Source organism: Entelurus aequoreus, linkage group LG16 (genome assembly GCF_033978785.1).
Source record: "Entelurus aequoreus isolate RoL-2023_Sb linkage group LG16, RoL_Eaeq_v1.1, whole genome shotgun sequence".
Classification (NCBI taxonomy): Eukaryota; Metazoa; Chordata; class Actinopteri; order Syngnathiformes; family Syngnathidae; genus Entelurus; species Entelurus aequoreus.
The window spans coordinates 40,413,280-40,429,651 of NC_084746.1; the positions used below are offsets into that span (position 1 = coordinate 40,413,280).

The 16,372-nt window shown below is 39.6% G+C and overlaps 1 protein-coding gene across 2 annotated transcripts in view; it reads right to left on the reverse strand.

Moving 5' to 3' along the window:
• rc3h1b (ring finger and CCCH-type domains 1b) overlaps nt 1–15,933 on the reverse strand; it is a 33,343-nt gene extending 17,410 nt beyond the window's left edge. For both annotated transcript variants that reach the window (XM_062022844.1, XM_062022843.1), the window contains exons 1-10: nt 15,768–15,933; nt 14,401–14,819; nt 7,999–8,119; nt 5,959–6,198; nt 5,708–5,883; nt 5,353–5,553; nt 5,075–5,207; nt 4,820–4,938; nt 1,646–1,758; nt 1,308–1,541 (exon numbers count right to left, since the gene is read on the reverse strand). In XM_062022844.1, the coding sequence (XP_061878828.1) occupies nt 1,308–1,541; nt 1,646–1,758; nt 4,820–4,938; nt 5,075–5,207; nt 5,353–5,553; nt 5,708–5,883; nt 5,959–6,198; nt 7,999–8,119; nt 14,401–14,631 (1,568 nt within the window). In that variant the 5' untranslated portion in view covers nt 14,632–14,819; nt 15,768–15,933. The remainder of the gene's footprint in view (nt 1–1,307; nt 1,542–1,645; nt 1,759–4,819; nt 4,939–5,074; nt 5,208–5,352; nt 5,554–5,707; nt 5,884–5,958; nt 6,199–7,998; nt 8,120–14,400; nt 14,820–15,767) is intronic.
• Between the last annotated feature and the right edge of the window lie 439 nt (nt 15,934–16,372).

Consider the following 16,372-nt stretch of genomic DNA (forward strand, 5'->3'; position numbering starts at 1 on the left):
TGCACTCCCAATATTGAACAAGCAGGCAGAAGTGGAGTTGTGCATGACTTAACTGACAATCAAGTGAGGACCTTCTACAACAAAAGTGCAAAGTAACAATATAACCACTACCGTTTAAACAGATGTATTCAGGTCATATGCAAAAAAAAATTAAGTCGGCAGATTCCGAGTGAGGAAACTCCAACATGACATGACAGCACTTTTACAAAATGGTAGTTTTATTACAACGCCAACATATCTTTGGCGTTGTATGTCTGTGAGTGTACACTATTTTGTTTTCACCCAACGCCAAGTGAGTTTGGACTGTCAAGTGGTTGTATTTCAAGTGGGCGTTGTACTAGTCGAGCACATTCGGCAAACTGGCTTCTCCGCGTTTATAGGCTCTTCTTGTTCCAAAGGTATAAACTGAAATATTCCCACACTGGTGCAGTGGCATTTGGTTGTGTTCATTTTGTCCATGTTAGCTGCTACATGTTAGTAACTAATTGCACTGTGTGATGCGAGCCGGCCAGGCTCTGCGTCGCTTCAAAAATAGTCAAAGACACTTAATGAGGACAAGATAATCTACCCCATTCTTTTCTTTCCGCTGTGGTACAAACGCATGTAGCCGCTGAAAGCGACAAAAGCGTGAATGCTCTTGAAACATGCACATGGCAATTTAACAACGCTGGAAAACTTACCAACTTTAATTTTTATTTATCGTTGTTTAATTGACTTATCAAATATCGGCCCAGGCCGATCCATAGCATGCCAAAGTCATAGTCATTTTGACAGTCTACACGTATCTCTTATGTGTGACTGCCATCTACTGGTCACATTTATAACACCATGTACCAAATAAAATAGCTTCGAGGTCAGCAAGCAAAACCAGAATTATTCTGTACATTATGCGCACCGGGTTATAAGGCGCACTGTCGATTTGTGAGAAAATGAAAGTATTTTAAGTGCGCCTTATAGTCCGCAAAATAAGGTATTCTTATTATATTTTTTAGGCTTTTTAATATTTCTATGTGAATATGAAACTTTAACATTTACAGAAATATACTCATGTTTTAAGTATTTGTTTTAAAACAACTTTGCACGCATATTTGGGTTTGACTTTGTCTAAATTTACTTTCTGGAAAGAATATTGCGATATTTATATCGCATATTCAGCCATATTCAGGAGTTTTGGTCCATATCGCCGAGCACTACCCTGTTTTATAGCCTCAAACTCTAACTACAGACAAGCACCCAGTAGTGACCAGAGGCCTAATTTGCATACACAGCTGCACATAAATTAACAGTATAAATAATTGTATACTCACAGATCAGGTGGTGATCCTGGAGCACTCCCTCCATCCATCTTGATGGGCTTACGCAGAAGTTCATACGGGACGTTGTCTGCACCGCGTGCGATGAGCTGGGGCAGGGAGGGTGTGATGCTCCCATTGGTGAGGGGAGAAGGCTTTCTGGTCACTCCCACATCCAGGGGAAGGCCATCATCTGGCATTCCTGAACCGGGGAGGCGAGCTCCCAGACGTTTATTCATCTTTCGATACCTATATACACAAAGCACAGTGAAGAAATTTGAAAAACATCAACATGAAAAAGAAAAAATACACACATTTAAACACATTATTATTACTGTTAAACTGTCACTCACTTCTCCAGTTCTTCCTGAGAGTGAGCAAAGGTGCAGTTCGTTCCACGAGGACAGCCTCCCTTCAGCTTCATGTCACGGCACATGTAAGTCTTGTACTTGCTGTGCTGAGGAGGCTAAAGACAAACAGTGCATTACTAAATATGAATTCATCTTATTATATACAGTAATTCAGGGATATTCAACTAAATTGTTTTGATAGCCACATTTCCAGAAAGCTAAAGATCGGGAGGCCGGACTTCCCCCTTCACTATTTGTCTTACCGTACTTTGTATATTCTATTCTGGAGAACCAGCATTCTCTACAGTAGACATTTGATTTTGGTCCATTAATTTTGTCAGAGTTACAGAATCGCTCTGCTGTTTATAAAGACCTTTTGCAAAAAAAGCGAGTCAAAGATCAGCTCTATGACAGCACTCTAGTGTTTTTAGTAGGGATGTATATCGTTAAGATTTTATCGATACGATATTTGTTATTGATACCAGTATTTATCTGTACTATGTGTAATTAAAGATGTGGTAAAAAGCATTTTTTATTAGCACAAGAACAACTCCATAACATGGTGTAACACATCTCACAGCAGGAAAGTCTTTAATCGACACCTGCTTTTTAAGTCTTAAACAAGTCAACTGTTTGCTAATGCAGTTCTTATGTAATCATCTTGTAAAGAGCACACAGATCCATCACTTTTTTTTAATTAATTGCAATTACACCCAGCTGGAAATATCCATCCATCCATCCATCCATTTTCTACCGCTTATTCCCTTCGGGGTCGCTGGAGCCTTTCTCAGCTACAATAAATGGAAATATAATTTATGTATTAATGTACAGAGCACATACTTTTTAAATGATATATCATATCCAATATACCATATAAATCAATACCATCAATGTGCATTTCGTAACAATAGAAATAGTTTGTTTATGTTGCATACGGACGTATTTGAGTGACGGACCGTAGGTTGACAGCTACGGACCTATGTATGTGCGAACAATAAATGTCAAAAGACTCAGTGATCAAGTGTAATGCTCAATCGTCCAGTTGTAGCATTGAGACAGAACTAACTGAAACACATTTAAGCAAGGTGTTATTAATTGTGTTATACTCAATGGTTAACTGGACATCTTTATGTGCTCGACGCCTCAATCATTGGTATGTTTTTGTCTACAAAACCATTCTTTGTATCACTCCATCCTATCTATCTTGTCTTTTAAAAAAAGGAACAAGGAAGTCACAATCTTCGTTCAATGAATGTTCTGCAATTGGTCGTCCCCAAAGTAAGAACTGAACTGGGCAAGAAAGCATTTAGGTTTTCAGCACCGAAGGCTTGGAATAACCTACAATCGAATATTCAACTTCAAACCCTTGTTACATTGAATGAGTTTAAAGCTTCTGTGAAAGGACTGCAGTCTACCTTGTCTGTATGCACATGCGTTATGTGAGCAAGTTTTAATGTTGTAAATTTGATGTTGTGTTGTTTGCGGTTTTTAATGTAACCTTGCTGCTGCCCTCTTGGCCAGGTCTCCCTTGGAAAAGAGATCTTTGATCTCAATGGGATTTTACCTGGTTAAATAAAGGCTAAATAAAAAAAATAAAAATTAATGCCACATTGCAAACGCGTCGCAATGGAGTGACGTCAGTACCGTTAGTCCAGAATCTTCTCAGTCCAGGAGGACCGACCCAATTAGGAAACGTTACTAAATACTGGTACTCGGTATACATCACTAGTTTTTTAAAATCTTCTGCAAAAATGTTGAGTTTCTTACAGGGTTTTTAAACTGAAGTTGCACGTCCACCAGTTTAATAGCACAAATAATGAAAAAAAGAGGACCCAAAATGGAACCTTGAGGAATTCTACAAGTACAGGTTTTCCCTCAGATTGTCATTATACCTGTGGCGGCAATTATATGATATTATCATATAATTTGCATCATCTGAGATGATGCAAATATTTTCTTTAAAAAGCTAAAAAAAAAGTTAGACATACAATTAACAACAAATCTGTTTTATTAATATTATTACCAAATATTTTTTCTGATATAATTTTTCTCTATTGTTAATTGTTGCTACTTATTTTACAATGTACTTCGTTGATAATTTTTCAATTTACTAGAAACTCCTTCAAACCTTTTGGTGACTTTTTTAAAAAAATTAAAAAACGACGAGCAAGATGTCCGCGGCAAGCGGTGAGCGCTGCAGCGAGCCTGACGTCACACTTGCTTAGTGCCGAGGCTCCAACTGCATTCTCTCCCTAACAGTCTCCACTATCCTCTTTTAATACTTGCACATTACACATTTAGTAGAGCTCTTTCCACGGGTATATCTCGGATATTTTCTAAGTGCATCCACATCGCAGACATGCTGCCTCTGTTCCAGACAATCCAGTGGGTATAGCTCACGTCATCACAACAGCCGGTGATCGAAGTCTTTTTTCGGTGCATCACTCGTCAGTAGTGCACAAATAATAGGATAAATATGTCCATTCATACTGTTACGACCTGCTGGTGTTAATGTTTATGTTCATGTGTTATTGATGTTCAGGGTTCTAATACTGTGCCTGATTGAGGATTGGCGGAGTATGAGGAAGTGTTGTTATTGTGTGTCTGGGAGTTAATCACGGACACGGACGTGTTTGCACAGGAGGGAATACGTGTTGGAATTAGGTCTGTTGTTGGCAATAAATGTTAAAAAAGCGTCAAGTTTGTGTGACTTCTTCTGGACGCAATACATTATATTACTTTAATTTGTTTTCATGTAAAAAACACTAATTTTTCAATTGTGGCAGCTTTAATTTTGCTGTGGGGGCCGCAACTATCAATTACACATTGGGAAAACCCAGCAGTATAACTAAAGAACTTGAACAATTGACTAAAAAATGTGTAACTGCCAAAAAGGGGAGTGCTTAAGAGGTGCCTTGGGAACGCCTCAGATATGTATATCACAAGTTTGGACCGCAGTGTTGTTTGATAGATGCAAGGATCTGAAGTTCCTCTATACAACAGAAGCACTAGTCTTTTTAGAGAATTTGCTGCAAAAATGTTTGTCTCCCAAGTTTTGAACTGAACTCAGGGGCCGGTATGGTGTCATTTCCCCCGGTCTGCCAGATGAATAGCCCTGCTGTAAGTGGACAAAAACTAATGTTTGCACTTAATATAGTAAACAGAAGTCTCACTGACCTGCTGAGGGTCCGCACCTTTCTTGCTGTGGTTCTGGATGAAGTCCACAAGGCCGTGCACGACAGTCTTCACTGCCACCAACCCCTTCTCAAGCTGCTCCCATGTGGGAGGGGGTGCGTCTGGGAATAGAAATAAGCAAAGCAGACATTAGATTTAAACATTGCCATTTCATACTTGAGCAGTTCTAGCTCAACAGACTTGTCTTTTCAAGCCCTCACTGTCTTTCCGGCTTAGTTGATTTAGCGCCATTCTTACCCGGACTGGGATCAATGTTGGCAAGCAGTTCGAGGTGAGGCCGCAGCCTGTTGAGGTTGGCTGGGTCTCCAGTTCTCTGCAGGGCAATAGTCAGCTCTTGGACACTTTGAGCAAAGGATGCTGGGGTCTGCAGCTATGAAGGTCGAAGTGAAAGAGGGGGTTAACACACATGCGGTTTTACGCTTGGCAGGCAGCCTTGTCCAACATTACATTGAAAGACACCAGACAATGTGGAGATATACAGAGAATGTATACCAGAAGCAAAGACTCTCACCCACCTTATCTATGATGGACTGCATATGCGACTTGTGCGACTGATCCCCATACAACAGAGAAGACCACTGATCGGGTGCGATGCGCAAGCCGCCCTCCATGGCAATTTGAACAATCTGAGAGTCATGCTCACGTCGCAGTGCCTCGTAAGTACGGAACTCCTCTTTCAGTTGCATGAGGGATGAATCCTCGTCGCGTTTGGTCACCTAAGAACACCACAAATATATTACATAAATTATATTCTAGATGACTGAAACCCAATGTAAATATCCACCACAGAATATAATGCTCAAAAACACTATTTACCAAACATGGTTAGCAAATGTGACATTTCTTCTGGTTCTTGACAAAACTGCGTACCTTGAAGCAGGAGGCCCTATAGAGGAGCTGTACCACATGGCCTATGCTTGTCTTGGAGGCCTGGGGGAAGCGAGGTTCAAGCCTCTGGACTACAAAGAGAACCAACACCTTCCGGGACAGAGCCGAGCCATCCTCCAGTGCCAGAAGGACCAGTTTCAGAGCTTCTTCTTGCATCGCTTAAAGAAGCAAACAAAAGACTGATTAATAGAATATTTTGAAGAAATTAATTAGGTTTTTCATGAGTGATTTACCTGGGCCAAGAAATTGACATCCACGTGCACGTACAGCAGCCCACAGGTTGGAAGATAACTGCTGAGGGTTCTGGTGCTGCAAGATGAGTTCTGTGACTGTTCGTTCACCCAAAGAGCGTGCGGCTCTCATAGCCCTCACGCGGCCCTCCTCCTCCACCAACTGGCAGTGGACCAGAGTGACCAGCTTCCTCTGCATGGGTCGACTCAGCATGCTTTGAGCCGTGCTGCTCAGACCCACCCCTGGCAAAATACATATATTCACTTCCCTGATCTTCCAATGAACATCAAGTACATTAGCCTAAAATGGGCACCTACGGCGACGCCGGTCTACCCACACCACTCACTCAAACTTCTGCAATTAAAGTTTGGAACATACAAATTTAGGGTATTGTAAAATGTAAATGCATCCTTGCTTTGCAGTGTTAATCTAAAAGATGTCAGAAGCCGCCCTTCTGGCTAGTTGCATGAATTACTTTCACAGTATTTGTGTTAAAGGATGTTATAATTTAATACTTGGACTTGCTGGTGCAGTGAAGCACGGTTCAATTTGACATTTAAAAATAATCTAATATTCACAGGCGTGTTTGTGCTGTGCGTGCACCTTACACAATATACTAATTTAGCTGTTTCAGCTATGGCACCTATAAACACTGATGATAATCACAACTTACTTCAGTTGTTAAATATAATAAATCCTTCCATTTTCACATGAACCAATAATGCAGGAACAGGGTAATTGAATGACAGCATTTGTATTACCGCCACACCTTCAAAATATGTGTTTTACTTTAAAACAAACAAAAGTAATATATTGTAGCCTGCTGAAGAAATCACACAAAGTCTGACGTTATTTTTACATTTTACTACCAATCTTATGATAACAAACGGCACAATTCCAACAGGTTTTACCTCCCGTGAAAACACTTTCGTCTCTGTGAGTCTGCGCTACCCCAGACACACAACACTACCTCATTCTTCGCCAATCACCTGTCAGGCACAGACGGTGTGTGCAAACATGGGAAAAACTGACATGAAATCCAAACCCCACGAACATAAAATATTAACATTAGCTGGTTGTTACAGTCGAATTGATATATGTATAGCCTATTATTTGTGCACTATTGACAAGTGATGTACCGAAAAGTGGCGGCTGTTAAGAAGAAAAAGTCCAACTGGAGCAACAGCGCCAAGCAAGTGTGACGTCACGCTTGCTGTTGCTTGCCTCTTTTGTCAGGGACATGGAGAGACAGAAGTAAAGAGTCTCCAAACACGACTACATTTTATAACACCAGAAAAGATGCTAGATTTGTTGCTAGTTGTTTTTAATAAAAAACTAATTAAAAGTCTTGAATATAGACGCTTGAAAAAATCTCACTTGTACAGTGTACAAAAAGCAGCAACAATTGAATATATAGCAAAATTATAATACTAATAACAGATTTGTTTTTTAATGTATGTATATATTTTGGGGGGCTTTTTTAAAAATACATATCATAGCAAATTATTCAATTACATCATGGTGACTACGCCCATAACCACACCCCCACCACCACAGGTATCTTGGCAGTTTAGGGGAAACCCTGAGGTACTGGAAGAGGGAGAGAAGCGGCACAAGAATGAAACATCTTTATTCTTATATTTTGGACTACGAAGGGTTTGAATCTCCTTACTGAGTCAAGCTGCTAACTGCATGTGTGGCTGTAAATGTTAACATGTGCTTTTGGGTTGCATTGAAAAATCTCATCATAATGAATCACATCTACAATGTCAGTTTGTGTTTAAGGATGTGAAATTTGCTTATCACATGCGCTAACTTGCGTGACTCAGCAGACGAGCATGCCGCTCAACCAGGCACATTTCGAAATGCTGGGTGCAAGATACTGGTCATATTGTTATAGTATCTGATCTCTTCTAGACATCGCTGCAGGCCAAATATAAAACTGGCATCCCAAAAGCAAGACTAAATCTGAGGGCAACTAGAATGTCAAGGGATCATAACAAAAGGGCAAACAAGCACATGGATGTGTGTGCGTTGGGCACCTCGTGTGTTGCTGAGGGGTTTCAGGTAGAGAGCCAGCTCCTCCACACACTGCTTGGCTTCCTCATAATGCTGAGAGTCCTCAGGACTGGTAATCAAAGAAACTGGCTGAGCCTTAGGGACCTGCACACAATAATAAGAAATCAGAGTGAAATAATGCAATGCCTTCAGTCGCAGTACTGGTGCACAGGAAGTAAAAATGTACTTCTAAGAAACACTGTACAAGATGTTTGGGTGTGTCTGGTCATTTAACATTTGTGAAGTCAGAGGGCACTGATGTTGGACCCAAGACTGAGGTTGGTTGTATATTCTCAAATGTGTTCAATGGGGTTGAGGTCAGTCAGCGCTCCATTTTAGTTACAAGCACGCCCTTACGAACTTCCCAAACTATTCCTACAAAGTTAGAAGCATCCAGTTCAAAAGGTATTGGTGAAGTAAAGAAATATGATTCAGATTTTCAACAGGAAATGATAGGAGGAAAACACGATTTAATAATTTATCCAGTGGCTGTAAAAACCACCGGTATAACGTGTCCTTCCTTTTATCAGCCGTGCAAAAAGTGACGGAAGTTTTTATTTCTAGGCTTTTACTTGTTTTACTTAGCTGTAGTTCTATTGCGAAATGATGTGGCCATGCATACCACACCACAGCAGCATTAATTACTCTTAACACACACACACAGAAAAATACCAGCTTCTTATCCAAGAACTGTAGCTATTTTTATCCCTTCAGTGCTTTTTTTATAAACCTGAATCTACTTGCACAGTTATCGTCTTTGCACTGTAAGATTTGAACTGTTAGTTCTCAAGAGATTCTCGTGACAGCTTTTCTGGTGCCTGTGTTTATCAGTTATTTGTGATTGAAAGCTAAAACAGTAATTGCAAACACCGGCTCAAAGATTAGACCAAGTAAACACTTGATTTGGGCGCTGAATTAAACACAATGCATTCTTTCAGCACTGAAATATGTCTAAAAACAGTTGCTATATTTTAAATGTAGACTACAATGTACTAATTGGACATGTTCTCATATATCTGCTGTTGTACAAAACTTTAGACTTTGAACAGCGGTCGAGGTTTATATCACATAAGATCAGCCTATCCCGCGAGACGGCAACTCGGCTAAAAGCAATGTTTCTGTGCAGTTTGCTTATTCTTTCACTTTTTCCACAGTACGTGTGAGATGTCAGGATCAAAAGGATTAATGGTGCAAAGGTTGTTTTGCTTATTGTAGCACATATTCAAAGATGTATTCCAAAGGGAATTATCACTACCTATTATAAAGTTATGAGAGAATGGATTATATTGTTTTTTTGTACATTCTACGGTGGTTAATTACTTGTGTCACAAGTGAAGATATTTAAAAAATTTGCCAAGATGTTTGCATTTTGACTTTTGTTGAGTAAGACTGGGCATTCTATATTTTAAGGGTAATTTAAAGAGGCTGTTTGCAACATTTACAGATGCCTACAGGGTGCTAACTTTCCAAAGTATTTTACACAATATACACTGCACACACATTAGCTCTGGGTGTTAGCTAATAATAGTGATTTAGACAGCTAGCATCATTGAATGTCATAACAACAACATGATGGGAAAATGACACATTTGTAAAACAGATGTGTTCTGTTAAACCACTAATGGTAACAAAAGCTAGCCGGTGGTGGTTTTGTTATATGTTTTGCTTTAAAAAATGCAACTGTTGGTCAAGTTGCAAAAAGCCCCTTTGAGGTTATAATTTAAGGGTAAATTCCATCTTAAATTTGGAATGTACGCACAACACGAAGAAGTGTTTGTGTTTCAGTTTAAAGAGATACTAAGAAATGATTTTCAATATATAGTATCACCAGGTGCTTACAGTATTATATTTTTTATTATTTGGGTATTTACTTATTTTATGGTGCTACCATCACTTAGTACTTGTATGTGCATGTGCTTAATGTGTATGTTGGTGCCAAAAAAAAAGTTTTATACAGGGGGTAAAGATTATCATAAATTATACATTAAAATAATAGCGGTAAATTAATTATTATATACATGATAATGACAAGAAAGCTAGGTAGTTAATTTTCAAATAAAGGGTGGGAAGTTCCACTTTTTCATACTGCTTTTTGAATACAATAAAATCTAATAACTATGTATTGATTTTCATTTTTAAGCGTAATTGTAAGAAATACTATATCAGGGTTCCCCTGCATGCAATTGATAAGTGTCTCCTCGACACGGCATAATACTGTAAAAGCCGCCACATCTTAAAAATGAGGGATTTTTACGGGAAAACAAATAAAAGTAATATAATGTATGAAGTAACATATTGTCTGACGCTCTTTTTAACCGATATTTTGCTAACAACTGGTCCAATTCCGACACACATTCTCTCCCATGCACACACTTCTGTCTCCGAGCTTCACTCTCAAATACACAACAACACTTCCTCGTTCTCCGCCAATCCAGTTTCGGGCAAATCGAAATCGACATCAAGGTTTTAATTGGTGCTGTAAATAACCACAAGAGGATGAGGTATTTTTTACCCTCCGCCGTCACCGGCATTTGAGTGACAGCCATGTTCGCAAATCAAAATTGTGGAGCCTTGCGTTTGTTTGTTTCTTGCCTCAAACAGGAAGAAAGACGTCTTACTTTGTGCATCGCTCTCAGCACCTGAGTGCATTTATTTAACTTTGGAATTAACTGAACAGAGTGAGCTCTCTTTTCAGTCACACCCAATCTCAAACACACTCACACTACAAAGAGCCTCACAACTTGCCAGTGAGAATATTTCAGCATCAAATAGGATGGGCGATATGAGCCCATCAACACGGACCAACTTGCTAAAATGCCGTCCTGATCACCTGATAGCAATAAACAAAGAGACAAAGTCCAACCTAATTTTCCCAACTGGGAGAAAAATGCACTTTAAGATGTCCAATATTTATTTAGGTTACATTTTTCCTTAGAAGTTAGTTAATTTTATTATTTTTTTGTTTATCTAGGATAACAAAGTTATTTTCCTTCCAATTACAGTACAATGGTAAACAAATATACAGTAATGAGAAATACAAGTTTATATCCTTTTAAATGGTTACTTGCATTATTTATTATAAATACGTTACATTATAAACACTGTATAGTTTCTATTGATAATTTCTTAAGTTTAACAGCATGATGTAAAAAGCTCTGAGTCTGTCTGATTAAAGATAAAACATTTTTAAGTAAATTATTTGCATACACCGGTAGTTCTAATGTGTGGTACCTTGGAACTGTCACCAAGAATATGTTGACAGTCTAAAAGTGACATGTATTTGTGTAGTTCTATGCATTTATAAAAAATATAAAATAAAAATATAAAGATCGCAAATCGAATCGCAATCGCAATTTTGAAGAGAAAAGTCGCAATTATGTTTTTTCTCAAAATCGTGCAGCCGGAGTATGTTCACAATCATTGGAACTCCGGACATCAATAACAAATTAACATTTACACCAGCAATGCCTTAAAGCATAAATGGATATATATATAGCCTAATTGTGGCGCACTACTGACTAGGGATGCATCAAAAATTTGGCAGCCATTGTTGAAAGCAGATGTTGTGATGACATAAGCGATACCCACGGGATTGTCTGGAGCAGAGGCAGCAGGTCTGCGATGTGGATGTACTTTATTATATCCGAGATGTACCCGCGGACAGAGCTCTACTAAATGTGCAATTAGCTCTTTTAAGAAGTGAAAGGCTGGAGCAGACGCGTGAAGCAAGTGTGACGTCAGGCTCGCTGCAGCTCTCGCTGTTCTTCGCGGACATCGAGCGACAGAAGAGTCTCTAAACACAAGTACAGACTCCAATAACACCAGACAAATATGCTAAATGTGTTGTTAAATTTGTAGCTTTTTAATAAAGAAAATGTCACTAAATGCATTGGAGAAGTCTCTCAGAACTTGAACATTTCTCAACAAAGTACAGAGTAAAATAAGCAGCAACAACTGAAAAATGGAGCAAAACAAGGTAAAGAAACAATGTATGGTAATATTAATCAATAACACAGATTAGTTTTTAAAATGTATGTATAACATTGTTTTTATAGAAAATATATGCATCATCACAGATCATGCAGTTTATAGGATGACATCATATTGACCACACCTCCTGGCCACACCCTGACCGCCACAGGTATATTGGCCATCTGAGGAAACCCTGTATATCGCTATGGTTATTTTTTTCACATTTATTTTTTTTTGTTTTAGACATGTCAGAAAAAAACTATGACTAACTTTATTTTGTTTCTTTTAATAATAATTTTAATAAAAAATGTGGTTGACCTTTTTACACACTTGTAACAGGAGTTAATGTAAAAACAAGGCTTCTGTACAGTAGTTAATAGCGCTTATGATATATTATTTCAATTTCCATCACTTCTGACGGAAAACCAGTGAGCTCTAAAAGTTTGTGAGGGTTCTACCTACAACTAGTATGTTCAAATATCATGTAGTAGGTATGTGTGTATTTGCCGCTGGCTGGATCTCCGCCGTGGTCATTGTTTTACACTTGATCGGGCCATCGTGAGTAGCGACCGGACCACGGCTTTCAACTCCACTATACACCAATACTTATGACCTAGAACACATATTTTAGTTGATCTAGTATGTCAAAATGTTCGGATTGGAATAGTACTCTGCAAAAAATATCTATTAAAACATAAGTTTTACATTTATCTGTGAGCCTGCCAAATATCTTTTAAATTGATCCATTCGCACACTGTGATGAGGTGATGACTTGTTCAAGGTGTACCCACCTGCCCGAATGCAGCTGGGGTAGGCTCCAGCTACCCCTGCGACCCCGTGAGGGACACGCGGTAGAAAATGGATGGCAATCGCAAACTGATTTTTTGCACCTGCCGAGTTCCTGGTCGTTTGTTTTGTGACTCACAAGTCCAGTCCGAGCAGCCATGTTTACCCAGATTTTCAATAACTTCCAACAGTATCATGAATTTACTCAATTAAAAATACACCGTAACTGTGAAACCTCTTTTTTTCTTAGTATAGCAAACATTCTAATGATGCCAACCTTTGAAAAATTGGCTAAATATTAAGAAAATCATGACATTTTTAATAAAACGGTCACAGCTAAAATCTTGATTCCCAGTGACTTTGTATTTAAAGTTGACCCTAAATGAGTGCGTTTTCCCCGGTTTTAAAAGTCCATAACTTTCTTAATATTTATCACTGGAAAATTATACTTTTAACACCGCAATCGTCGTCTGATAACACTGGTTTCATGTGAATAAATTTTTTATTTTACACATACCTACATGGACTCTTTTTCAAAATGTTATTTGAAATACTTTTGTAAAAGCTCTAAAATACTTTAATCACATCGAGGTTTTGGGATGGTGTACACAGGTAAAACTGTCTTTGTCCACATACATACGGGCGGTATAGCTCAGTTGGTAGAGTGGCCGTGCCAGAAACTTGAGGGTTCCAGGTTCGATTCCCGCTTTCGCCATCCTAGTCACTGCCGTTGTGTCCTTGGGCAAGACACTTTACCCACCTGCTCCTAATGCCACCCACACTGATTTAAATGTAACTTAGATATTGGGTTTCACTATGTAAAGCGCTTTGAGTCACTATAGAGAAAAGCGCAATATAATTCACTTCACTACTTGTGGGCCTAACAGTGAATGGAAAAGTCTCAAGTTTGACAAATTTGCTAAATACAACTTACGGCACTGCATATTCCACGTACCATTAGGGCGGTGCATGATTGAGACAGAGGGTGGCACTAATGCATTGGTTCTTAACCTTGTTGGAGGTACCGAAACCCCACCAGTTTCATATGCGCATTCAACGAACCCTTCTTTGGTGAAAAAAAAAAAGTATATATTTTTTCAAATTCAAGAAAAAGTCATGTTTTTTTTCTGGTGCACAAAATGAACCGTGCATGAACATCACCTTGTTCAAAGAACAAAACCAACACAGTGCATGAACTCACAACAAATTACACACCTTACACACATTACCATAAATTGATTGACGTGGACCCCGACTTAAACAAGTTGAAAAACGTATTCGGGTGTTACCATTTAGTGGTCAATTGTACGGAATATGTAATGTACTGTGTAAACTGTACTGTTTCATATAATGTATTCTCTTCCTTTGCAATCTACTAGTAAAAGTTTCAATCGATCAATCAAACAACCTGCAAATCAGATGTAAAATTAGAGGAAACATTGTTTGGGGGTATCCATAATACGCCGATAGGGAGAAGTTTTTATTTACACGATATGTCGGATGTGTCTTTACCTCCGTGGCGGAGGCTCCGCCGAACCCGAGGCCGACTCACCAAACTCCTAGGGTTCGATCGAACCCAGGTTAAGAACCACTGCACTAATGTGTAAATAAGTAAAGCCATGACTCACCTGGCCTCCCACCAGCTGCAAGAGGGCCGTGTTGACAGGCAGCTGCTCGATGTCCGTGCTGATGGCCGTCTGGTCGAAGGGACAGGCCTTGCGGTGCAACTTATTCAGGCACATCTTGCAGACGGTGTGTCCGCAGCCCAAACTGATGGGCCACCGAACAGTCTCCTCAAATGTCTGCGTGCAGATCGGGCATAGCAGGAACTCTGTCCACTGTGGCGCTTGAACGGGCATGATTACTGTTTTGATGTGGGTGGGATGAGTGTGTGTGAATGTGTATAAACTATGAAACAGAAAAAAATATAATAATAATAATAATATATGAAAGATTCCACTGGAATCAAGATTTTTTTCTTCCGAACTCAATCGTTCTTAAATGTCCTCACACATTGTGGATTTGGGGTCACATCACACGATGAATACTGCAAGAAAGAAGAATGAAAGCATGTTACTGCCATGAACAATCTCTTCAATTGCAGCAGTGAAAAGGGCATACTCACATCATTTAATTGGCAAAACCTGACTATATTGTAACTATGTTGAGTATTTATACAGACAAGATATGTGGTATTGCAGCATAGATCGGAGCAAAATAGCAGGGACTAATAACTAGCCTCGGGACCAAAACAACTGCTTGTGTGGCCTACTAAAGTCTAGCTGTGGTTGTGGACAAAGGGTGCTTGCATTAGCCGATCTAGCCTCTCAACGCTATCCCCGACTTGTTGTGAGGGCTGACGTTTGCTAATAGAATTAAAGTAGCATTGAGCCACAGGTACGCTTTGATTGTAGGCTCAATTTGCTTACTGTCGTGACTATCGTGTCACACGTACCACATGTTTAACTGATAGAAAGCTGTACTCTGCAGACTTACGGCGATGAGCATTAGCCTGCTGATGCTAAGGGTGGCTAGCTCAGTCAACGTCGTGTAAATTACAGCCGAAGTGACTTCATGTGCTTCATTCTACGCTCACCGTCTTGATATTTACTTCAACAAGTCAACAGTCGGCGAATACTAATCAAGGATTAGGGGCGTGATACAAAAAAAGTGAAGCCATTTGGCTTGAGGAGATTATGTAACATTTATTTCCCGTAGCATCCTAATTGTTTTTAAACGCTGCCACATTAGCCGCACAAATAAATGATATGTCTGCGACTAGTAGTATAAGTCTGCGACTATTAGTATATGTCTGCAACTATTAGTATATCGGCTGTTGAGCAGCTAACAAAAATACTTCGGATGAGTAACAAATGCTAACATGCTAATGGCAGCCGAGCATTATTAGCAACACAGCTACACAACACTAATAATGCCCCCCAGAAACACAACACACGGCAGATACTGCGGGGCGAACGTTGTCGCGGCTACTCACTCATTCCAAACGACTTGGAAGATGTTCATCTTTTTTTAACAAAATGCGATATTTCCTTGCCATGTCGACGGTGCAGCTCAGCCGCTGCCGAGGTTCGGGGAGGGTGTCAACTCCACACGGCTAGCCGGTTACAGCTAGCTGGGGAGGCGGAGGGGGGGAGCAATGGGCGGAGGGCGTCCTCTAGTGGCGAAGGCATGCATGTGCGCCCTTAAAAAGGGCACAAAACAAGATATAGATAGACCAGTGGTTCTTAACCTTGTTGGAGGTACCGAACCCCAGCAGTTTTATATGTGCATTCACCGATCCCTTTAGTGAAAAATAAAATGTTTTGGGGTTTTTTCAAATTCAAGACAAAGTCATATGTTTTTGGTAACACTTTAGTATGGGGAACATATTCTAAGTAACAAAGACTTAATTTAGAGTGTTTTGGACACTAGGGGAACATATTCTAAGTAACAAAGACTTAATTTAGAGTTATTTGGTTAGGGTTAGGGTTAGAGCAGTGGTTCTTAACCTGGGTTCGATCGAACCCTAGGGGTTCGGTGAGTCGGGCTCAGGGGTTCGGCGGAGGTCAAGACACACCCGACTCATCGTGTAAATAAAAA